At 40.0% G+C, this 24,586-nt stretch overlaps 3 protein-coding genes across 7 annotated transcripts; 1 reads left to right on the top strand and 2 right to left on the bottom strand.

The window, feature by feature from the left end:
• The first annotated feature begins 1,357 nt into the window (after positions 1-1,357).
• LOC111778094 (piezo-type mechanosensitive ion channel component) lies at positions 1,358-18,479 on the top strand. Its single transcript, XM_023657739.2, has 21 exons — positions 1,358-1,759; positions 4,185-4,265; positions 4,827-4,986; positions 5,078-5,235; positions 6,187-6,343; positions 6,472-6,658; positions 6,753-6,868; positions 7,092-7,176; positions 8,107-8,322; positions 8,405-8,582; positions 9,143-9,271; positions 9,388-9,561; positions 9,731-9,967; positions 10,707-12,254; positions 12,344-14,790; positions 14,901-15,296; positions 16,298-16,456; positions 16,534-17,043; positions 17,377-17,521; positions 17,608-17,752; positions 17,917-18,479. The coding sequence occupies exons 1-21, from the start codon at positions 1,711-1,713 to the stop codon at positions 18,050-18,052; spliced, it is 7,413 nt and encodes a 2,470-aa protein (XP_023513507.2). The 5' UTR covers positions 1,358-1,710; the 3' UTR covers positions 18,053-18,479.
• An 824-nt stretch (positions 18,480-19,303) lies between these two features.
• On the bottom strand, positions 19,304-21,147 carry LOC111778096 (methyl-CpG-binding domain-containing protein 4). 5 transcript variants are annotated; one of them, XM_023657742.2, is made up of 3 exons: positions 21,012-21,123; positions 20,817-20,884; positions 19,304-20,006 (listed from the first exon to the last, which is right to left on the bottom strand). In XM_023657742.2, the coding sequence occupies exons 2-3, from the start codon at positions 20,823-20,825 to the stop codon at positions 19,503-19,505; spliced, it is 513 nt and encodes a 170-aa protein (XP_023513510.2). In that variant the 5' UTR covers positions 20,826-20,884; positions 21,012-21,123; the 3' UTR covers positions 19,304-19,502. The 5 variants fall into 5 exon arrangements, 4 of the variants coding, with proteins under 4 accessions (XP_023513510.2, XP_086975196.1, XP_023513509.2 ...); XM_087119070.1 differs by having other exon boundaries at positions 20,823-20,884; XR_015413320.1 differs by having other exon boundaries at positions 19,870-20,006; positions 20,696-20,884.
• Positions 21,148-21,628: 481 nt separating this feature from the next.
• Positions 21,629-24,223, bottom strand: RKF3 (receptor-like kinase in in flowers 3). The gene has a single exon (XM_023657837.2). The coding sequence runs from the start codon at positions 23,860-23,862 to the stop codon at positions 21,973-21,975; it is 1,890 nt and encodes a 629-aa protein (XP_023513605.2). The 5' UTR covers positions 23,863-24,223; the 3' UTR covers positions 21,629-21,972.
• Between the last annotated feature and the right edge of the window lie 363 nt (positions 24,224-24,586).

The following is a 24,586-nucleotide window of genomic DNA, read 5'->3' as shown; positions in this document are numbered from 1 at the left end:
ATTCGCACCATCTCTAGTGAATGGTTAGAATTCAAGTCCTTAAATTCACTTTGACAAAATTCTCGTTTAATTTTATCAATTGAAGACGGTGGTGTTATGGGTCTAATTACAAAACTAGTTGATCAGTGCTTGCATGCTCCGATGGAGGGACGGAGGGACAAGTTGGTTGTCCGGTGGTGTTCAGGGACAGATGGAGGGACAAGTTGGTTGTCCGGTGGTGTTCAGGGACAGATGGAGGGACACGTTGGTTGTTCGATGGTGTTAAGGGACAAGTTGGTCGGTTGTCCGATGGTGTTGAGGGACAAGTTGGTCGGTTGTCCGATGGTGTTGAGGGACAAGTTGGTCGGTTGTCCGGTGGTGTTGAGGGACAAGTTGGTCGTCCGGTGGTGTTATGGGTCTGGTTACAAAGCTAGTTGATCAGTGCTTGCATGTTCAGATGGAGGCACAAGTTGGTCGTCCTACCTAGTATTAGGTCACGTACTTGTCGATCCCTTTTTGATCGACATGGGTCTCTTGATTTACTTTACAATTTTGTTGTATGTCAAAGGGAAAAAAAAAGAGCCATGTATCTCAGGCTTTGTTCTTTCAAAGGAATAGACATTTTCAAGGTAGAAGATCGAAAAAAAGAGGGGTTAGAGAATTCCTAAGAGAGGAAAAGAACCTGAGTCCCAAAGACTAATTCTGGCTGAAACTCCCACTTATCGGTCGAGCTCCTTAACTAGGACAGAAGGATTTCTTCATCCGAAAAGGGGAAAAATTGCTTTTGACAGCTCTGCCACTCTCCTGAAACCCAAAAAGAAAAAAAAAATAAATCTGAGTCTTGTAAATAGGCTCGTTAACGGTAACCGAGTGAAAAAAAAAAATAAATCTGAGTCTTGTAAATAGGCTCGTTAACGGTAACCGAGTGAAAAAACGACAAACCAATTAAAAATAATAATAATACAAGAAGTTAATTATCTCCTCCTAGTAGCTCCTCCTCTCAATTGCTACAATTTTTTTTTTCATAATGCTTTAATTGATTTTTTTGTTGTTTCTAAAAAAAAAAAAAACCCCTTTTTATTCCATAGATATAACTCAAATAAATTTAATATAATTTTATTTTCTAATAAAGTTTAAAATTAATGTAAATTTGTTAAAATGTTTGATTATAGAATATTATTTGTAATGACGTCGAGATAAATATATTAAAAATTTGTTGAAACGTGTAACTCGAAACACCTCAAATAATTATTTTTTATACTTTGATTGCGATTAATTATAAATAATCTATAGTGTTAATTAATTTTTCTTACATTCTTTTTAAACGATGATATATTACGATGATATATTCTTTTTAATTATTTGGGATTTTGGCCTAAACATAGTTCCAGACTTCAACCAATCCGAATTTAGGTACCCATTTATCTAATTCTACGCGCATTCCAGAGCTTCGGTGATGCAATTGGCTTCCCCGGTTAACGAACTTTACCGTCCAAGACACATGCCGTCAATTTTGGCGCTGACGCCCCCAGTTCATCGATTCTGATTCCTTCTGTTGCAAGCCTATAATCAGCTCACTTTTTGACTCTCTGGAACTGGATAGCGTCTGATATTTGTATATCTAGCGCTTCCTGGGAATGGGTTTTTCTCGATTTTGATTGAAATCGAAAACCCATTACTTGAGCGGCGCTAACGATGGAATCGGAGTGATTGCTTTTCAGTTCGTCTCTAATGGGGAGTTTTCTTGGTGGCTTTTTGTTGCCTCTGCTGCTTCTAACTGGTAAGCGTGAGCTCATTTTTTGAGATGTTTGCGTTGGTTTATGGCTTGAGATTGGTTGAGGGCTTGCTGTGTTTTTGGTTAGTTTAATACTCCGATTCAAGGAGGTAATATGTTTGTGATTAGGTTGTTGTGCTTTTCTACTTACTTTGATTGACATTTTTTAGGATCTAAACTGATATAGTGGGAAGCCATGGTATGTGGTGCTAGTGCTTGACATGTTGGGAGGGAAGGTGTAAGGGTTTTGAGATGTTTGGGGATGAGGTTTAAAGCTACAGGGTGAAAATTTAAGAAGTTGAAATTCTTGTTCTGTTTTCGAGCGTTGGCGGACTTCGGGTGGGTGAAGCGAACTTACGCAAATAGTGGTTTTGTTCTTGAGAGACTGCAGAAATAAAACCAAACAACTCGTACTGTTGAGGATTGTTGGGAGGGAGTCCCACGTTGGCTAGTTAAGGAGATGATCATGGGTATATAAGTAAGGAATACTATCTCGGGGAGGAGAAAGAAACATTCTTTATAAGGGTGTGTATACCTCTCCCTAGTAGACGCGTTTTAGAAACCTTGAGGGGAAGCTCGAAAGGGAAAGCCCAAAAAGGACAATATCTCTTAGTGGTGGGCTTGGGTCGTTACAAATGGTATCAGAGCTAGACACGGGGCGATGTGCCAGCGAGGAGGCTGAGCTCCAAAGGGGGTGGTCACGAGGTGGTGTGCTAGCAAGGACACTGGGCTCCGAAAAGGGGTGGATTGAGGGGTCCTAGATCAATTGGAGAAGGGAATGAGTGCAATGAGAATGTTGGGCCCCGAAGGGATGAATTGTGAGATCCCACATCGGTTAGGGAGCTATAAGCGTGTGTAAACCTCTCCCTAGCAGACGAGTTTTAAAAACCTTGAGGGGAAGCTCGAAATGGAAAGCCCAAGGAGGACAATATGTACTAGCAATGGGCTTGGGCTGTTACAATCTCTAGTGGTATGAAGCCTTTTGGGGAAACAAAAAACAAAGCCATGAGAGGTTATGCTCAAAGTGGAAAATATCATACCATTGTGGAGGATCGTGATTCCACGACACGTACTCACAGACCTTTTACTTCATATGGTTCTATGCCTTGCATTCTGGATTGAGTAATCCACTTTTGATCAAAGTTTGGCTTTCAATATATTCATGAAAAGAGTGCAGCAATGAGGAATAGTGTTCTAACCCTTATTATGAAAAAATAATGGAAGGGGTGATAAAGTCCTCTTCCACATGGCAAAGTGGAAAAGAGAGCATATCCTATATCCTTTGGAATTGAGGACTTACGAGACGATATATTGTGTTGATACTTCGTTCTGACGACTCTCTTTTAGAAACCGATCCTTAAGTTCCTTATATTTACCAGAGTCCCTGATTACCTTGAACATAGATATTCGTGCATTGACCTAGATGACCTTTTCTTGATCTCAAGGTGTTTTTTTAAGTTCAATTTGAACAAAAAGCTATGTTAGATGTAGGAATCTGAGCATATAACAATTTAAACTAGGCCATGTGTAGCTACCATCCCGACATTGACACGTTTTGGTTGACCTTTGTCATAGGCCACCTTGCTTTGACTTTGAATTGCTTTTGTCTTAGGTTGTGCATTCTTTTGCTTTTTCTAGAAAATGCATGCTATGTTGGAATTTTCTTTAGGTGGTCAGGTTTCTCTTGCAGTTTTGCTGTTAGTATGATTTGTTTTCATACCGTATCTATTTGGATAGGGAACAAACTTTGTATTACAAAACCAAGTTCATTTGGAAGGGGGTACGATATGTGAGATCCCACATCGGTCGGAGAGGGGAGCGAAATATTCCTTATAAGGGTGTGAAGTCCTCTCCCTAGTAGACGTGTATTAGAATCGTGAAGCTGACGCGATACGTAACGGGCGAAAGCGGACAATATCTTCTAGCGTGGACTTGGCCTGTTACACGATATGCGCTAATCCTAACTAATAAGGAGTTACAAAAAGCTCCTCAGTTGACGACATAGATATGAAACTAGAAACCTCTCTCTAATAGACGCGTTTAGAAGATTTACTCAACTTTTATTAGTTAAAAAGCAATGGAGAAATGGATGATTAAAGGGCTATCTGGAAATTTGTTTTGCAAGTACCTTTCTAAATGTTACAGTAATTATGATTCTTTTTAAAGATGAGGCATTTCATTAATATGAATATTAATGAAATGAAATTACAAAAAGAGTGTGAGATCCCACATCGGTTGGAGAGAGAAACGAAACATTTCTTATAGGGGTGTGGAAACCTCTCCCTAATAGACGCGTTTTAAAACATGAGACTGACGTTGATACATAACGGGTCAAAGTGGATAGATAATATCTGCTAGCAGTGGGCTTGGGTGAATATTGTTTGTTTACCTTCTGAACGACTAACTCTTTTATTTTCTCCTTTTTTTGCAGCGGCTCTAATCAATTGGAGTTTGGTCTCTCTTGCTGATCTATTGGTGTTTCTTTTCATTCAATTTAATGCACATAAAATAGGTAATTTACTGTCAATGTTACAGTTGATAATACTATTATTAGGTTCATAGTTACTGTTTGTTTACGCCTAGTTAGTTCATATTCCACTGTTTCTTAGAAACTAAACAAATTTCATTGATGAATGGCTTTATACGCATGAGGCGCAACCGAAAGAGGGCTAATGGGTGACAAAAAGGACCCCAGCATGTAAAAATCAAGGAGATAGGATACTTGCACAAATATTTAGATAATAGGAGTCAGAACAAGTATTAGGGGAAAATAAGGGTAGAGATGGAGTTGGGTTTTGACACGGGCAGTGTGACTCGACTTACATCGAACAATCTTACTTTTCTCCCCCTTTCTTTCTTTTTCTCCTTTGTCTTTCAGCAATACATCACATACCCAATAACATTTTGCAGCAGTCTTTTCACACTAGAGACAGTGAAAATTGTATAACTCTGTTTCCTAACACTTTGAAAAAGTAACCACTTTAATCCCCACTGTTTGCTCACGTGTCATGATCGTATTTGTTTATATATTTATTCATTACTTGGTATTTTACATGGTGCTTCGTTCTTGCAGGGTTTATTTTTGGTCGGCGCTTTTTGGTATTATGGCCAATTATCATATTCTCTTCACTTGTTATTCTTTCTCAAGTAACCTTTCTTGTTATATGGTCTCTTGAGGGATATAATTGGAGCTTAGCCAATGCATGGTGGGCTAAGCTGATTGGTTTCATGACGTAAGAACCGAAAGACAGCATTTTCCCTTTTCCTTTTCATTCACCTCTGCTTCTTCTAGCTGATTTATTTTTTCATGCGGGTCATTTGCAGAATTCAATCATGGAAATCACCTTCTGTTATTTATTTCTTAGTTGTTCAGCTGTTAGCAATTTTTGTTGCTGCTGCTGATATCTACTGGTACAGAATTGGTCTTGTTCCAAGGGGAGATTCATGCTGGGTTCAATTCTCATCTTTTGTTGATCGTCTAGGTTTGTAGATATTCAGTACCATTTGAATATTAATTTTCTTTACTTCCGTAAGATTATTACTTCAATTCAATATGCATGCCTTGTTCTAGAATTTGATGCACATTCACCAAAGTATATAATGCATGAAAAAAAAGAGAGCAAATAATGAATTTGATGTACTCGCAAGTTATAATAGTTTCCTCGATATCTTTTTGTGTCGATTTTTTTAATAAGCACTTCAGCTCATGTGTCCAATAATTGTCTGTCGATAAGTTTCATCCAAGTATCCAACATCGTTCGATCAATATTGGAGTGTCAGATTCATATAGAACATGGATACATTGCCCAAAAACAATTGTTTATGAAAAAAAAAAAAATAGCACCAACGCTAAGGCTTAACATGCAACTTGTCCTTAAAGCTTTACGAGCTTCTATGATTTTTCTTTATATTTTATTTGACTTTACAGACTTACTCCTCTCTGTATGTGGGGTCTGAGCACCTCATTGGCCTTAACTGGCTAGGTTATGTCTCCGGTGCTGTCACTTTGAAGAAATCAAGGTGCTCAAAGCACTATTATAACTTCCATGTCTTTCCTTTGTTTCGTTTTTCGCAAGACACTTTCCTTTTTTGTGCATTCGTTTTACAATTTTATATATTTTGCTTCTTAACCAGGTAGAATTTTCTTTCTATTCCTGAATTAAAAGTTCATCATGTCTGAAGTTGATCCACATTTAAAGGAATCATGAATCATATGAGATAACTTAGTCGATTAAATCAACTTTAATTCGATCACTTAAGCTTTTAGGATTATTGGTGTTTTATCCTCTTTGTCGGGAAAGGAGGATTTGTGTGGACTAGTTATCAACCAACCTTTCTGCACATGGAGCACTTTGCACTCTATACTCGTGTACAAAGCCCTCTTTTGCAATTAAATAGTCTCGCAGGAATTTAATTTCTGTTGAAAATGGCAGGTTCTCATCTAAGGGTTGCTTCCTGTTTGCTACTTCCTGCCATTCAGATTATTGTGGGAATTAGCCATCCATCATGGGTTTCTCTTCCATTTTTCATTGGCAGCTGTGTAGGTCTGGTGGATTGGTCTTTAACAAGCAACTTTTTAGGACTTTTCAGGTTGTTCTTCTGAGATCCTCGATTGTTTCCAGGCCACAAATTTTGGTGCACGTGCACTCTATTTTAGTTTGAAGTTGTTTTCATCAGTGGCAGCTTTTTTATGTTCTGACTTTGCACGCTATTTGAAGGTGGTGGAGGCCTCTTCAACTATATGCAGGTTTCATTATTTTTCTCGTTTATGCGTATCAGCTTCCGGTTGGGTATCCTAGTATGTTGAAATGGGTCGCTAAATTCATTGGTCTGTCTAAAATATCATCAACCTCCGAAGGGCCCGAGATCTGTTCCTACGTTTCTCTTATACTTTTCTATATCATGGTATGTAACTTGTTTGTCTAATTATTTTTTTTCAAACGCATGGTCCGCGATCTTCTGCTCGACTGATTAGTTTATTGTAATGCTTCCTATGCAGCTTTCTTGTGTTAAGTGCGATCTTGAGGAAATGGATTTCATTATGTCAACGAGGGAAAGCAACTTAGTGGAGCAGCTTCTTCCCTCTAAGCATTCATTTTTCATTCGTGAATTGAGGTCTCAAACTTAAGTTATTTATATCTGGTTTGCATAATATTATTTTTCACTTTCTCATCAAGATATTTGTTTTTTCCTTTTTCACCCCTTGTTCACATCCATTTGCTACGGTTTCTTGAGAAAAAGTTGAAAAATCATCGATTCAACGCTTATCTTTACTAGGGGTATTTGTATTATTATTGTAGTTCTTTTGCTCATTTATGCCTGCTGTTGAATGTTGCAGGTCTGGTGTGAGGCACACTAATGTTCTGTTAAGGAGAGATGTGTTCCGAACATTTACTATTAACTTTTTCACGTACGGTTTCCCGGTATATATTTCTAACCAAAGTCTCCTCATTGTGGACCAGAGTATACTTATGTTTTTGCTCTTCATGGGTGTATAATTGTATCAACTTTGTGGGTTGTAGAGAGTCATGGGTGTATTAATATCTTATAGATATGTCGTTGAATTAATACGACACTATATATGAAAGGAATGTTGATTTGGTTTTATTGTTTGGGCTAGATATTTTGTTATGATTTTTCCAGTTTTGAATGGTATCGTCTGAGCCTACCTGAGTTCGGGAGGTTAGGGATTAGTAGCACGAGTTGATTTCATTTTTGTTTTTGTTTTTTGGGTGAAAAATGTCAGATGAAGGGATAAAGCTCGTTTTGTTAGTGGCTGTGGAGGATTCCTTTGGAACTGAGTTCCCTCTTTGGAACAAACTGACTAAATGCAAATTTGTTGAGGATTCCTTGGGCTAGTTCATAACCACTAGGTTCTTTTTGCCGACCTTACTAATGTGGGCCTGTGACTCGAGTCGGGGTTGATGTGGGAACCGTCGATGTCACAGATTTTAATCCTAATCAATGGGTTGGTCTGTAACGGCCCAGATCCACCGCTAGCAGATATTGTCCTCTTTGGGCTTTCCCTTTCGGGTTTCCCCTCAAGGCTTTAAAACGTGTCTGCTAGGGGAAGGTTTCCACACCGTCATAAATGGTGGTTTGTTCTCCTCCCCAACCAATGTGGGACATCACATGGTCGGTGGTTATCAAAAGAAATCCAGCAGAGGAAGAAAATAATAAACACTAGGTTTTTCGAAGCCCTCTCGTCTTTTATTTCTAGCTGTGAAGCCTACATTAGATTGTAGTATTTTTTCGAGATTGGAAATGACAAATCCAAAATTTTGAGATGACTCATTTCTCTAAGATCACCCCTATTAAGATTTATTTAAAGCTTATAGAGTTCATTGTGACAGGTCGCCTTGGTTGCTCTGTCCTTCTGGAGTTTTCATTTTGCAAGTCTATGTGCATTTGGATTACTTGCTTATGTTGGGTACATCGTATATGCCTTTCCTTCGTTATTCCGCTTGCATCGATTGAACGGGCTGCTGCTTGTCTTCATACTCTTCTGGGCTATTAGCACATATATTTTCAATGTAGCATTCACGTTTTTGAATCGGAAGATCGGGAAGGTATTACTAAATTGAAAAAAAATAATGTTTTCTTCATTAGAACACAGCCATCAATTGTAGTCTTTCTTGGTTATGTCTGCAGGACATGCATGTTTGGGAGATGGTGGGTTTGTGGCATTATCCTATACCAGGATTCTTTCTGCTTGCACAATTTGGTCTTGGAATTTTGGTTGCATTGGTTAATCTTGTAAACAATACGGTTTTCCTTTGCTCGTCTGGTGAGGACGAGCGTTCTTCAAACGACAACTCCAGTGTTCGAGGTAACTACTTATTACCTTAGCTTATGAGTTTCAGTTACTGCTATAGGTTGGATGGTTTTTCTTGTGTATAAGATCTTGTATTTGTTTTGTATCTAGAAAAATACATATCTTTACTTCTTCCCAAAATTCAAGTTGGCATTAGAGCAGGTCTCGAAAAAATCTAGCTACCATCTAAAACTCTAGCTGTCGTTTGGAATGCCGAATTCTACCTCTAGCAAGTTTCTTCAGTAGCAGGTGTGCACAGGGTAGGTCAGTTCATTCGAGTTTTTAGGGTGCCATCGTGAGTTTTTTCACGCTCGTCCTCATCAGTAGTAGTCGTGAGTGTTTTTCCTTTCTTCGTGGATATTCGTTCATTTCACAAAACACTCATCCTTTCACCCCATATGTGTACATAAGTATTATAGATGCAACAACTCATCTCTTTCATAAAATCGAGGTAGACGAAACATAATTGTTGAGGTTGTCTGATACTAAAAGTAACCAGACAAGATATCTTCCTATTGGTTGTCAATTCCTTGATAGCAGTTAAGTTCGGTTTCTCTTAACGATTTAATTTTCAGAGGCAGGAGAGACCAAGGTATTAATCGTGGCAACTATTGCATGGGGTTTGCGCAAAAGCTCTCGAGCTATCTTGCTAACGTTGATATTCCTGGTTGCGATGAAGCCCGGTTTGATCCATGCTGTGTATGGTATGTTTTTCTATGCAACTACTTATTATAGTGGACATATACATTCCTTTTGTTTTCTTATGACATGAAAGCTAGAAATTTTTATCTTATTGGTTCTATGTTTCAATGTTATTCAGTGGTGTTCTTCCTCTTATACCTTTTGAGTCACGATGTTGGCAGAAAGATGCGCCAGGCTATGATTCTTCTGAATGAGGTTCATTTTGCATTATTATATCTTCTTCAGATCAACTTGGTATCTGATGTGTTAGGTCGGGAAGGTTCTTTATGCCGAGAAATTCTGTTGCAACTAGGTATGTGCGCGTTTTTTTCTTCCGAGGATGTTATATTACGATTTATAAAATGGACGTTGTGTTAGGTAGTTCGGTTATTGTATTTTATCACTTCTTTCTTCCTCGAACGTTTTTCAAAATCGTGTTGAAACAGGTTGCAGTGACCTTTTTTTTCGATGCTTTGGTGCAGGTCTCCTTGGACGTCGTGATAGCACGTGGGAGTTCCTGGAAATAGCTCTGCTTGCTTGCTTTTGTTCAATTCATAACCATGGTTTTGAAATGCTATTTTCGTTTTCTGCCGTTGTGCAGCACACACCCAGTCCCCCGGTTGGATTTAGCATTTTACGAGCTGGTCTTAATAAATCCGTTCTGCTTTCAGTTTATACAGCCACGTCGAATAATTATTGCCATGATAATCCTTCGCACGGTATAGCTATTCAAAACTTATGGTTGATTATATTGATTCCGCTTTTGTTCAATAGAGAAAGCCCAAAAAGGACAATATCTGTTAGCGATGAGCTTGGGTTGTTACAAATGGTATCAGAGCCAAACACGGGGCGATGTGCCAGCAAGGAGGATGAGCCCTGAAGGGGGGTGGACATGAGGCGGTGTACCAGCAAGAACGCTGGGCCCCGAAGGGGGTAGATTTCGAGATCCCACATCGGTTGGAGAGGAGAACGAAACACCCTTTATAAGGGTGTGGAAACCTCTCCCTAGCAGACGCGTTTTAAAAACCTAAAACCTTAGGGGAAGCCCAAAAGGGAAAGCTCAAAGAGGAAAATATTTGCTAACAGTGGGCTTGGGCTATTACAAATGGTATCAGAGCCAAACACCAGGCGATGTGCCAGCGAGGAGGCTGAGCCCCGAAGGGGGTGGATTTGGTGGGGGGTCCCACATCAATTGGAGAAAGGAAAGAGTGCCAACGAGGACGCTGGGCCCCTAAAGAGGGTGGATTGTGAGATCCCACATCGGTTGGGGAGGAGAACGAAACACCCTCTATAAGAGTGTGGAAACCTCTCCCTAGCAGACGCATTTTAAAAACCTTGAGGGAAGCCCAAAAGGGAAAGCTCAAAGAGGACAATATCTCCTAGCGGTGGGTTGGGCTGACGTTTTTCAACTCTGTTATCCATTTTCTTTTATGACTCATTTATTTTGCTTCTCTGCAGAGAGAAAGATTGCATCATTCCTCAGTTCCATTGGAGAGAAGTTCCTATCCATGTACAGATCATGTGGAACCTATATTGCATTTCTCACTATTCTTCTCACGGTTTGTTTTGTCAAACCAAATTACATATCCTTCGGATACTTATTCCTTCTTCTTGTTTGGATAATTGGACGACAACTAGTCGAACGAACGAAGAGGCGACTATGGTTCCCATTAAAAGCCTATGCAATTACAGTTTTTATCTTCATATATTGCATGAGCAGTTTTTCCAGCTTTAGGATATGGCTATCCAGATCAATTGATCTTAATTTTTACTTGGGCTACGACTCAGAGGCGTCGTCTTTGCAAAATTGTTGGCAGTCTTTGGCTGTGATGATTGTGATGCAACTTTATAGCTATGAGAGAAGGCAGAGCAGGTATCTTAGTTCCGATGAACCGGAGCTATTAGAATACGGTGCGTTTATAAAACGCTTCCTGATATGGCACTGTGACAAGATTCTATTTGCAGCTCTTTTCTATGCATCCATATCACCAATCAGTGCATTTGGATTATTATATCTACTTGGCCTCGTCGTATGTGCGACTTTACCAAAGGCGTCGCATATCCCCTCGAAGTTGTTTCTTGCATATACTGGAGTTATCATGACAGCTGAATATCTTTTCCAGATGTGGGGTGAACAAGCTGAAATGTTTCCTGGACAAAAGCATGCTCATTTGTCTTATTTTCTGGGTTTTCGTGTATTTCGACCCAGATTTTGGGGTCTGGAATTAGGCTTAAGGGGAAAAGTACTCGTAATTGCTGCATCCACGCTCCAATATAACGTCTTTCGCTGGCTGGAAAGGATGCCAGGTTCTGTTCTAAATAAAGGGAAGTGGGATGACCCTTGTCCACTGTTTGTCTCAGAAGAAGATGATTACTATGATGACATATCCTCTTCTAATGAGAAAATTAAGCCATCATTTGATTCTGGAAGATCGTTTGTACCGCAGGAAGTTTCGGATCATATTTCAAGTTCATCCTTCGCGTCTGGTCGGGCTCAAGTGCCTCACGATGCATCCAGTAAACGAGAGAACTCCGAGTGTAGCAGCAGTAAAAAATCTTCATTTGGATTTATATGGGGAAGCATCAAGGAAAGCCACAAATGGGACAAAACACGAATTACATCCTTAAGAAAGGAACGATTCGAAATGCAGAAGATCGTTTTCGAGATATATATGAAATTTTGGATGGAGAACTTGTTTTATCTCTTTGGTCTTGAGATAACCATGATCTCCTTGCTTCTAACGAGTTTCGCTTTATTAAATTCCGTCTCCCTGTTCTACGTCGGGTTGTTAGCTGCCTGTATTCTTTTGGATCGGGGTATTATACGAAAACTATGGCCTATATTTGTCTTCTTGTTTGCTTCCATTCTTATACTCGAATATATCGCCTTCTGGAAGAACATGATGAACTCAAATTGGCTTATGCCAAGCAAAGCTGATGTTCATTGTCATGACTGCTGGAGAATCTCTAATCTCTACTACAAATTTTGTCTGAACTGTTGGCTGGGTATGAATCTTCTAGCTCTTTGTATCTTGATGTTTTCTTCTTATTTTGGTGTGTAATGTGTAATGTTCTTAGTGTTACCTCATATGCAGGACTGACCGTCGACGATTCGAGGATGCTTTTTAGTTACTTCGTCGTGTTCATGCTTTCATCTCTAAAGCTCCGTGCTGATCGTTTATCTGGTTTCTCGCTATCATCTACGTATCGTAAAATGATGTCCCAACGTAAAAATACATTCGTTTGGAGGGATCTATCTTTTGAAACGAAAAGCATGTGGACTATCCTTGACTATCTTAGACTCTATTGCTATTGTCACTTGTTGGATCTTGTCCTGGCTTTGATTTTGATCACGGGAACTCTCGAATATGATGTTCTACATCTGGGTTATCTCGCCTTCGCACTCGTGTTCTTTAGGTTACGACTCGAAATTCTGAAGAAGAAGAACAAAGTATTCAAGTTCTTGCGTGCATATAACTTTGCTCTTATTATACTCTCATTAGCCTACCAATCTCCACTTGTAGGAGAAGTTAGTGCTGGCAAGTGTGAAACCATGCATTACATATTTGAGATGATTGGATTTTACAAGTATGATTATGGATTTAGAATTACTGCTAGATCTGCTCTTGTTGAGATTATTATCTTCATGTTGGTCTCGCTCCAGTCGTACATGTTCTCGTCTCAAGAGTTCGAATACGTATGTCGGTATCTTGAAGCTGAGCAGATCGGTGCCATTGTTCGGGAGCAGGAAAAGAAAGCTGCATGGAAAACCGAACAGTTACAACATATCCGAGCTTCCGAGGAGAGCAAACGGCAGAGGAACTTGCAAGTGGAGAAGATGAAATCAGAGATGCTCAATTTGCAAATTCAGCTTCATAACCTGAACTCATCTGTTGATGGCAATAATGCTTCTCGAAGTCCCGGGGACGACTCGGTTAGAAAGCGGAGTACTTCTAGGATACATGATGATGCAATGACTACTGATATAGAAGGAACACATGGGAAGGTAGAACAGCTTGAATTACAGGAATCTCTGGCTAATCTAAGAACAGAAATAACAACAGAGTCGAGAACGCAGTCGATGGAGTTACCCGTTGCAGACATATGTGAAATCGATTCTCAGATTTCAGACGTATCTTTGGATTCGGATAGAAAAAGGAAACATAAAGGTTCGACAAAAGGTAACCCGTTAATGTCTGCTGTACAGTTTATAGGCGACGGTGTTTCCCAGGTGCAATCGATTGGAAATCAAGCTGTTAGCAATCTCGCAACGTTCTTGAATGTCACGCAAGACGACGACATGAACGAACAGACCAATACCGAGGACAGAGTTTATGATCAGATAGAGAGCCAGCAACCAAGGTATGCAGATTTGGAGCGTTCTTCCTCGCTGCAGTCTGATAAGAGTTCCGACCCTGCAAGTATGCAGTTAGGAAGGATTTTTCGTTACATATGGTCCCAAATGCGGTCCAACAACGACGTCGTGTGCTATTGTTGCTTTATCCTCGTGTTCTTGTGGAACTTCAGTTTACTTTCCATGGTTTACCTCGCAGCGCTCTTCGTCTACGCCCTGTGTGTAAACGCCGGTCCGGGTTATATGTTTTGGGTTGTCATGCTAATCTACACAGAATTGTACATATTGCTGCAATATCTGTACCAGATAATCATCCAGCATTGTGGGTTGGCTATCAGTTCAGATCTTCTTCAGGAACTGGGATTTCCTACAAATAGAATTACTTCATCCTTTGTTGTAAGTTCATTGCCTCTGTTCCTGGTTTACTTGTTCACTCTACTGCAAAGGTCTATAACAGCAAAAGATGGCGAGTGGACGTATTTGAATGCGTTCAATAAAAGCGCTCTCCCCAGAAAACACAGTCTTGGACGCTATGGCTTGACCGAGAGGGCTTACGAAGTCGTATACGTCGCGAGAAAAATGGTGATGGTTATGCTCAGAAGTTCATGGAAGTACTGGAAATCGCTGACTCAAGGAGCCGAATCGCCACCCTACTTTATCCAGGTGTCTATGGATGTCCAAATATGGCCAGAAGACGGGATTCAGCCAGAGAGGATCGAGTCAGGAATAAACCAGTTGCTTCGAGTTATCCATGAAGAGAGGTGTAAGAAACAGAACGCTCGACTTTGTCCGTTTTCTAGTAGAGTTCATGTTCAGAGCATTGAAAGAAGTAAAGAGAATACAGAGGTAGCCTTGGTTGTTTTAGAGGTAGAACATTCTTCTTCTTCGAGCGATACTTGTTCGGAATGGTGCGACTCGCTTACGCCTGCAGCTGATGTAGCAAATGAGATTCGTCTTGCACAACATAACGGATTTGTTGAAAACACTGGATTCCCGTATCGAATACTCTCCGTGATTGGGGGAGGTAAGAGGGAAATCGATCTATATGCGTATGTATTTGGCGCAGACTTGACGGTGTTCTTCTTCGTCGCGATTTTCTATCAATCTGTCATAAAAAACAACAGTGAGTTTCTTGATGTGTATCAACTAGAAGATCAGTTCCCAAAAGAGTTCGTGTTCGTCTTGATGGTAAGCTCCAGCTTTTACATATAATTTTTCATAGTATCAACTAGAAGACAGTGTTCTTAGCTTGGATATGGCAGCTGCTACTCTTTAACTAAATACATTCTGTGTCTCAGATAATATTCTTCTTGATCGTGCTCGATCGATGTATATACCTCTGCTCGTTTGCTATCGGTAAAGTGATCTTTTACCTTTTCAACCTCGTGCTCTTTACGTATGCGGTAACGGAGTATGCATGGCAAATGGAACCTTCCAATCAGCACGCTGGAGAGTTGGCGCTCCGTGCTATATTTCTTGCTAAGGCGGTTTCTTTAGCACTTCAGGCAATACAAATTCGATACGGTCTCCCGCACAAAAGCACCTTGTATCGACAATTTTTGACGAGTGAAGTTTCAAGAATTAACTATCTAGGTTACAGGCTTTATCGGGCTCTTCCCTTCTTGTATGAATTACGATGTGTGCTGGACTGGTCGTGCACGTCGACATCTCTGACCATGTACGACTGGCTAAAGGTGAGTATTTTATCGTTCTAAAGATACCATTTTACTAAAAAGGCCTTAAAGAGATCTTAAATTTATAGAATATATAGGAATTCATTCTTCTAGGGAGAGGTATTCACACTCTTATAAAGAATGTTTCGTTTTCCTCTCCAACCGATGTGGGATCTCACATCCACCCCCCTTGGGGGCCCAGCGTCCTCGTTGGCACATCACTCGGTGTCTGGCTTTGATACCATTTGTAACAAACCAAACCCACCTCTAGTAGATATTGTCCGCTTTGGCCTTTGGCCTCACGGTTTTAGAACGTGTATGCTAGGGAGAGGTTTCCACCCCCTTATAAAGAATGTTTCATTCCCCTCTCCAACCGATGTGGGATCTCATAATCCACCCCCTTAGGGGTCCAACGTCCTCACTGGCACACCGTCCGGTCTCTGGCTCTTATACCATTTGTAACAGACCAAACCCACCGCTAACATATATTGTCCGCTTTGGCCCTCGGCCTCACAGTTTTAAAACATGTATGCTAGGGAGAAGTTTCCACACCCTTATAAAGAATGCTTTGTTCTCCTCTCCAACCAATGTGGGATCTCACAATCCACCCCCCTTGGGGCCAGCGTCCTCGTTGGAACACCGCCCAATGTCTGGCTCTGAGACCATTTGTAACCGACTAAGCCCACCGTTAGCAAATAATCTCCGGTTTGGCCCTCAGCCTGTTTTCCTCTCCAACCAATGTGGGATCTCACCTTCTTGGGCCCAGCGTTCTCGCTGACATACCGCCCAGTGTCTAACTCTGATACCATTTGTAACAGACCAAGCCGACCGTTACTAGATATTGTCCGCTTTGGCCTCAACCTCACGGTTCTGAAACATGTCTGCTAGGGAGAGGTTTCCACACCCTTATAAAGAATGTCTCGTTCCCCTCCCCAACCAACGTGGGATCTCACATATGTAGCCTCATTATAGTTTTTTTGCTCACCCTGTGCTCTAAAATCATCTTGAATTTCTTCTCTCAGCTGGAGGACATAAATGCAAGCTTGTACCTTGTGAAATGTGATGCAGTCTTAAACAGATCTCAGCACAAACAGGGAGAGAAACAAACCGTAATGACCAAATGTTGCAATGGAATATGCCTGTTCTTCATATTATTATTTGTCATCTGGGCTCCAATGCTGGTAAGAAACTTCATAGCATAAATTTTTTAAATGTTTCCCATCAAGATCATGCAAGGAGTAGTACCTTTTTGTTGCAGATGTATAGCAGTGGCAACCCAACAAACGTTGAAAACCCAATCAAAGATGCCAGTTGCCAAGTTGATATCAAGACAACTTCAGGAAGATTAACACTCTACCAAACCACTCTTTGTGAAAAGATCTCATGGAACAATTTGAATGCAAATTTGGTTCTTGATCCAGGAGGCTATCTGGGTCCATATAACAAAAATGATATTCAGTTGATTTGTTGTCAAGCTGATGCAAGTGTTCTGTGGCTTGTTCCTGGTGTGGTTCAGTCCAGGTTCATTCATTCCCTTGACCGAAACCAAAATATAAGCGTTTCTTTCACTTGGATACTCACGAGAGACAGACCAAAAGGGAAGGAGGTTGTACAATATGACCGAGTTGTTGATCCTCGAGATCTTCCCAATCCTTCTGATGTTCAGAAGGTTCTGAATGGCTCGATGAATGGCTTTCGGATAAAAAATGTTTACCAAAGGTACTTTCGTGTCACGGGATCTGGTGATGTTAGACCTCTGGAACAAGAGGTACTCCCTTTACCGTGCATAACTTCTATATATTGAAACATGTAACAGCCCAAGTCCGCCGCTAACAGATATTGTCCATTTTGGCCTGTTATGTATCTCCATTAGCCTCATGGATTTACAACGCGTTTGTTGGGGAGAGGTTTCCATACTCTTATAAAGGATGCTTTGTTCCCCTCTCCAACCGATGTGGGATTTCGCAATTGGTATCAACAATACGTAACGGGTCAAAGCGGACAATATCTGTTAGCAGTGGATTTGGGCGGTTACAGTTCTACTCATTTTTACGCTTTTGTGAGATTTTATTCAAATAAAGGATCCAATGATCATTTACAGGACAGTTTTGTCAATGCCGATCTCATCTTGAACCGTGAAAATTACGCGTGGTGGTCCTTCCACGACGTCCAGCCAATAAACGTCAGTGAATGTGGACGTTTCACCGGACCCGTAGCCTTCGTAATCTCTGAGGAAATACCACCTCGTAAGTCCGATTAAAATCATATGACAAAAGATGATTAATAGAACAGAGTTTCAAAATCATATCACTAACCTTAACATTTGTTTCAGAGGGCATTCTGGGGGACACTCTTAGCAAGTTCAGCATCTGGGGTCTTTACATAACCTTTGTTCTAGCAGTTGGCCGTTTTATAAGACTTCAATGCTCTGACTTGAGAATGAGAATTCCCTATGAGAATCTTCCTTCTTGTGACAGGTAATGTAACAAAATCACTTCTGCAATCGAAGCGATCCTAGAATTGTGAAAATCACTTATGTCACGCCCTTTTTAACTTAAACAAGAACGAAAAAAGTGATATTGGTCATTCTAAAATCACTCGTAATCTTGATATATTTTGGGCCAATGGCCTCTTTTTGTAGGTTGATAGCTATTTGTGAAGACATATATGCTGCTAGAGCTGAGGGAGAGCTTGGAGTTGAAGAGGTCTTATACTGGACTCTTGTGAAAATCTACAGGTCTCCTCATATGCTGCTTGAATACACAAAAATAGATTAGACTGCAAAGTTTAAGCTTACATTTGCTAGATAATTAGATGGCCATTACCGAAAATCGAGAAGATATGCGTACAACTAACATCAGCTATAGTGAAAGCCAGCCTCAGGATCAGTGTGTTCTTGAGAGCATGCCATGTTACCATAGGATCTTGTGGAATACTAAGTAAAAATAGATTGTGGATATTCAAGAACATTCATGTTTGTAGATGATCTGGTTAGTGTAATGCAGTAGTTTTAGCTTAAAAAACAGAGGAACAGGCTTTCTTTTACTAATTCTATAAGGAAATGTAGGTTTGAGTGGTTTGTTTTTCACTTTTTCTTTGAGTAGTTTATGAATAGTTTAGATTTTGAGCTTAGAACATTAGAACAGCCAATAACAGTTGCACTGATCTGATGCATATTTCATTAATTATGTTTGTTTATAGTCATTGCCTTTTTTCTATAAGGTGAGGAGGAAGGAAATCTTAACAGGCTTATCGAGATTGTCGAGGAGACGTCTCATTATACAAAGTGAATCAATTCATATTTACGATAGTATCTACTCCTTTAACGTTGCATCATATCATTAAAATAAAAGTTCAAAATTTTCTCACATATTTATTTATCAGCAATTTTTGACATGACAAAGAATTATTTCTTAAATGGTGAGGACTAAGAAATGACTGTTGCAAGGAACTTGTTTGGTTTTGGACTAGACTCGTGACTATGGCGGGGCAGTATGCTCTCTTGGGACCCCATAATCAAAAGACTAAAGGCACAAAAGGGAGAGTGAGCCGGTTTCAAGCTTGACTTAACTTTTTGTATAGGATGAACAACATAGAGAATGAAAGACAAAGAAAGGGAGAAGTGGGCTTGATGATCGGACAAAAGGAAGGGGCGTGGTTGGTGTGCCACTGGGTCGATTAACATACGTTCCAAAAAGCAGCTATATAGCTTAGCCTTTGATGAAGATAATGGAATAAAAAAGATGCTACTAAAACAATTTAAGGAATGATTCATAACATCACTTAATAACAACAGCTTGTCGATTTGGAACCTAAGGCCGATCATGATGGTTTTATCGCTCGCTTGAACTCTAAACAAAATCTATGCTATACTAAACAACTCAAGTATCTAACACCGACCTAACCTGCTCATATCAATAAAAACTCAAGTATCTAACACTCACCTAACCTGCTCATATCAATAAATGGTAAAAACACCTATCCGAGTATTTGACCTTATTCAAGAGTCATGTCGAACTCATCCAAAGTCCAAGAATCTTCTCTGATTATCATCAAAATGGCCATATATACAACAGTCTAAATTGTCCTTGTAAATGAACAAGAAAATGGTACAATAATAGGAGGAGAAAGACCAAGCTACATCTTTCAAGCCAAAACAGCAGAATCCTTTCACTAACTGGTTTTTTCTCAAAGAATAGACACTTGAATGCTGCAATGAACTGATTGTCATCTTCCGTCAATATCAACAGATTCATCCTTTGTTTTCTTACTTCTTTTGCAACTACTAAAGCCAGATTTCAAGATGCTTTCAGGTACAGTTTCTTCCATTACTTTTGGGACTGCAAAACTGAAGTCTGAAAGAGGTATATCCTTGTATTGTGGATTTGCTTCTACAAAGGCTAGCATCTTCGTAGATGATCTAACCGTTTTCCCTGTCGGTGTGACATAGTAAGCATCTAATTTAGAGAAATTCCTTCTCAGCACCAAACGCCTCTTGAAACCTTTTGGGGTCTTTGGGAGGTTAGGCTTGTCAATGACCCAAGTTCGAGTTGTATCGTAGTCGATATCGGGAGGATCCTCACAAGAAGTGTCGGTTTTCCTATGGCAAGTAAAGGGTTCTTCTATCAATCTGCTTCTAATATCTTCGTACTCTTCTTGGCTGCTTATCAACCTCCATTTGAAGCATTCCTCGCATTGCGCAGCATACAGACCTACTGGCAGCCCTGGAGCCTATAAACTAGCTCATTAGCTTACACCAAAAGAGGCTTCCAATAATTAACATGGACTTGTTATTCATAGATTCAAAGCCAATGCAACCACAAATAAAGATCCCCAGCAAGTTCCAAGTTGAAATTTGTAAAACTCACACTTTTGATCCCTTAACTTTCACTCTAAACTTCAAGATTTGGAAAAATCAAATTGATCCAGTGACGATACGACTGTAATAGACTTTGGACTTTGTAAAACAATCTTAGTAAATACTAAGCACTCAAAATTCTCATAAAATTCACCATATCCTAAGACAAAACAGACAAGACCATATCTAAAGAACACAGTCAAGAACTAACTGAATAAAATTGAGTGTGCTAGAACAGCTAACTCTGAATATCAAGACAACTTTCCTACTGCCATTGCCAACAAATATTTTGAATCACTTGCAAGAATTTCTGTATAGCTACGTTCGAATTACTGCGAATTGATCTAAAGGAGCACTGATTCTCAAAAAATACTAAGAGATTGACCTACAAACTAGTATCAAGTTTTGCAAATCGCCCTGTTTCCATAGTTAAGCAAATCTCAAGTGATAATCTCCCCTATGGATCAAAATCCCCTGTTTACTAGAAATTATTAGATGAAACTGAAAATTTACTACAAAAGTACTTCAAATTTGTGTCTAGTTGATATTAGGGAATATCCACCTATACGGTCATTTAGAGGCAGCGGCTGGATCGAATAATTTATCCCTATTTTATCATAAAACATTCTGAACAAAACTTCGGTTATGCCATAGTACTTGTTAAAGGAGGAAAATAAAGGAACCTCAACCATCTCCAAGCAGCATCAGTTTTAGTAGAACCTTTTTCTAGTTACCAATTTTCCATTCGAATCTTCGGAATTGAAGGGTTTCAATTTCCGAGAAGCCAAAAGAAAGAAAATCAATTGAATCCGATCAGAAGGAAAATTGTGAGGATATAGAGAACAAATAGGAGAACGAGGATGGAGTTCCGGCCGTACCTTCGCCGGCGTCGTCTTCGGGGGCTTGACGGCAGCCATGCCGCTGGACGATTCTCTCTCTGGTGTGGTCTCCAATCTCCAACTGCCTAGCGGAATTTGTTGGTAGTTGCATCAAATGATGCAGAGCTACTACATTATATATATTTTTTAATGGTTAACTCATATTATCATGTGTTACTAAATATTTAAAAATTATTATTATTATTATTATTATTATTTTGTTAAAAATAGTATTTATCAATAAAATATAAATTTAGTTGATAAACTTTATTAAATTTAATAGTTTCTCAATATTACGTTTAATAACCCGAGTCAGATAAATGATACGTAATCTATTTAATCGAGCTTTCGATTTTTATCTTTTGAAAAATTTAAATTTTTTAAAAATAATTTTATCGGTTAGATAAAAATTTAAATTTCAAGTAAATATGTGAATTTTAAAATTTTGGATAATCTCCGTGTATAATTTTGAAAGCTCAAAAATTAAATTAGCATAAATCTCGAAGTTATTAACATAATATAAATAAATTTAATAATATTGGGAAGCGCTTCCAGGTTTTAGAACGTACCTACTAGCTAGAGGTTTCGACATCTTTATAAGAAAGGTTTTGTTACTCTTTCCAACCAACATGGGATCTCGCAGCTATGCTTTTTATATTCTTCCCCCAACAGTGAGCTTCAAAAGGGATCGAAAAACTAAATACTTACAAATCTATCTATCTTTACAACGGAGTAGAAGCATGGCATCTAATTTTCGAACCATCCAACTAACCCAACAAACAAAACAAATAACTCATTACGAAAAATTCCCGGCTACAACCTTCAGTAGGAGTCTATAGCTAGTTCGTGTTTCAGTTCTCGTGCAACTGATCGTTAGTAAGCTGCTCTTTCTAGAATAGATTCCTCCTTTTGCTCTTTGAAAAACAGGGTCGGTTTCTTTGATCGGGAAACCGGCCCCGCCCTACTTTCGGTCGTTCGGTAACGTGTAACTATGAAAGCCAATAGAACTAGAATGCTGAACAGAGCCACTACTACTCATAGATCTCTCTATTTCATCAATCTCAGCAACCAAAGAGATGGGTCTCTCAGGGATTGAAGGAACAGAGAGGTCAGTTTCAAGCATTTTCACTATTTGATCCATTGATGGCCGAGCATAGAGCTGTGGATGTGAGCAAAGAACAGCAATCAACACATACTTCTCAACAACCTCAGGTGAACCCAGCTCAGGCATGCCTTCTTCAACAACATCCATGGCCTTTTGCTCCCTAACCAAGGACCAAGCCCAATCAGTCACTAGAAACGGCTGGCTCTCGGCGTTCCGCACCCCGAGCGCCTTCCTCCCGCTCAAAAGCTCGAGAAGAACAACTCCAAAGCTATAGACATCACTCCGCTCTGTCAACTGACCGTACAACGCGTACTCGGGAGCTACATACCCCATCGTCCCGGCAACACGAGTACTCAAATGAGTCATTCCTTCAGGAGTGAACTTAGCTAAACCAAAGTCAGCAACCTTTGGTTCAAAATTTTCATCCAGAAGGATGTTGCTGGCTTTGATGTCTCTATGGATAATGGCGGGCTGAGCTCCATAATGGAGGTAAGCCAATCCCCTGGCTGTGCCAAGAGCAATTTTCTGCCTAATTGGCCAACTCAATCTCTTATCAGAATACCCAAATAAATGATCATAAACACTACCATTCTTCATCAAATCACATACAATTATCCTTTGATGACCCTCTAATGGCGTTGTTGCAATACAATAACCTCTTAAAGCAACAAGATTAACATGTCGGACACTAGAAATTACCTCAACTTCGTGTGCAAAAATGGCGTCCCCTGCTGCAGAACAGTTCTTGAACCGCTTCAATGCGACTTCAGAATCATCAGAAAGTACCCCTTTATACACATTTCCATAGCCTCCTCTTCCAATTATGTTATCTCTTGAGAAATTCCTCGTCGCCCTTTTGATTTCATCGAATGTGAACTTCACCAGCGTCGTGCTTGCACTTATGGATTCCAATCCAGAACCCATTCCTGTTTCTACTCTACGGATTCTGTCGTTTTTCTTTGATTTCCCCTGTTTTCGCCAGAAAAACCATCCGCCGGCGACTACTGCCGCCGTTGCTGCTGCGACGCTGCAACAAATGAGAACCACCAACACCACTGTGTTCAGCTTCTTGCCTGATGAATCCCCCGACGATAGAGGATTGAGCGAGAACAAGCATTTGGCAGTTCCCTGATCCGTCGGTCCGAATGGATTTGCAAACGCCGCCGCGTAGATCGACGGATAGGCAGGGCAATCGGTGACATTGCCGATCGACGGACCGGTCAAAAACGAGGCCTGAACGATCGCGAGCCTCGTCGTGCACGAGGCACAGGGGGAACCGTTTTCGAGCGATTGATTACAACTCGCAACAACGCTAGTCAGCGCCGATTTAGAAACAACTCTCTCGAACTCCGATTTGGTATTGATATTCATACAGCCCTGAGAGATCCAGCCAGTTTGAAATCCACAAGAGGTCCGAACGTTAAAATTCGGCCGAGTTTCATCAACGACCGATTGGTAAGCATTCCAGCACGAATCGGAAGAGTTCACAGGGGGCAAAAAGGAGCCAGTGAGTTTGAGGTACTGAGAGAGGACGAGGCGGAGACCAAGACGGATGTATTGACAGTCATCGGAGAAGTCGGGGCGGGAAGCGGTGGTGCCCCGCGAGAACTGGCGGAGGACGGTAAAGTTAAGAGGGCATTCAGCGGCGGAGGAGGCGGCGGCGGAGAGGGAGACTACGGTGAGAAGAAGGAGAAGGGTACGGGAAGAAACGGACATCGGAACTGACTTTAGGGTCCTAGGTATCATGGGAATTGATAGAGAATCGTGGAGATAATGGAGGTTGATTCTTCAAGCAGCCATTAACGACGGAGCTTGGAAAAAGCTCCCATTCGAAAGAAGCTCTGTGGAGGAAATTGAAGGCAACTTCCCAGTAACTTCAAAATGGATTGATCCTTGGAATTATCCTCAAACAGTTTGAATCCACGGATCATAATTGATTTTGTTCTTGAAAAAACAGAATTTGACATCAACTGTTCATATGCTCATCATTCATTCATGTCTTCATTGATTTGGGAGGTTTTTTTTTTTTTTCTTGGGATCTTGTGCCCATCTTACTTTTCATGTTATTCCAATCACCCATTCAAAATTTTATTGAATTAAAATTAATAAATACTATAGCTCAACATTTAAATAATTTTGTCTGCCATAAAAATTTGCTTCAAATTTAAATATTGATTCGTTCATGGAGATCTTGAGTTCATTTGAACTAAATTCGTTCATGATGATTGACCCGCTAGAAAGTCCTAAGTATAAGTAGACACTATCTTTTCCGTAATAAATTGGATTAACGTCCTATCTTTAAATTTCAACCCAACATTATACTAAAAAAAACATCAACCCAACATTATACTAAAAAAAACAAGAAATAACAAATTTCTAGAAATATATCGTCAATTATGAATTAAGTTCTCATCATAGATAGATTTTTTTTTTTTTTTTTTTTTTTTTTTTTTTGTTAGAATTTGAAAAT

The sequence above is a fragment of the Cucurbita pepo genome, chromosome 17 (assembly GCF_057944985.1).
Source record: "Cucurbita pepo subsp. pepo isolate OVF chromosome 17, ASM5794498v1, whole genome shotgun sequence".
Taxonomy (NCBI): Eukaryota; Viridiplantae; Streptophyta; class Magnoliopsida; order Cucurbitales; family Cucurbitaceae; genus Cucurbita; species Cucurbita pepo.
Note: the sequence above shows the minus strand (reverse complement) of the source record. Positions and strands in the feature narration are given on the sequence as shown.

What these genes read in the sequence shown, in the direction of transcription:
- LOC111778094 (XM_023657739.2), top strand. Translation starts at nt 1,711, where the DNA reads ATGGGGAGTTTTCTTGGTGGCTTTTTGTTGCCTCTGCTGCTTCTAACT. An exon ending in AAGCTGATTGGTTTCATGAC is followed by an intron (nt 4,987 to 5,077) that starts GTAAGAACCGAA and finishes GGTCATTTGCAG; the next exon opens with AATTCAATCATGGAAATCAC. An exon ending in TCATCTGGGCTCCAATGCTG is followed by an intron (nt 16,457 to 16,533) that starts GTAAGAAACTTC and finishes TTTTTGTTGCAG; the next exon opens with ATGTATAGCAGTGGCAACCC.
- LOC111778096 (XM_087119069.1), bottom strand. Translation starts at nt 21,123, where the DNA reads ATGCAACTACCAACAAATTCCGCTAGGCAGTTGGAGATTGGAGACCAC. An exon ending in CGAAGACGACGCCGGCGAAG is followed by an intron (nt 20,000 to 21,011) that starts GTACGGCCGGAA and finishes TATAGGCTCCAG; the next exon opens with GGCTGCCAGTAGGTCTGTAT.
- RKF3 (XM_023657837.2), bottom strand. Translation starts at nt 23,862, where the DNA reads ATGATACCTAGGACCCTAAAGTCAGTTCCGATGTCCGTTTCTTCCCGT.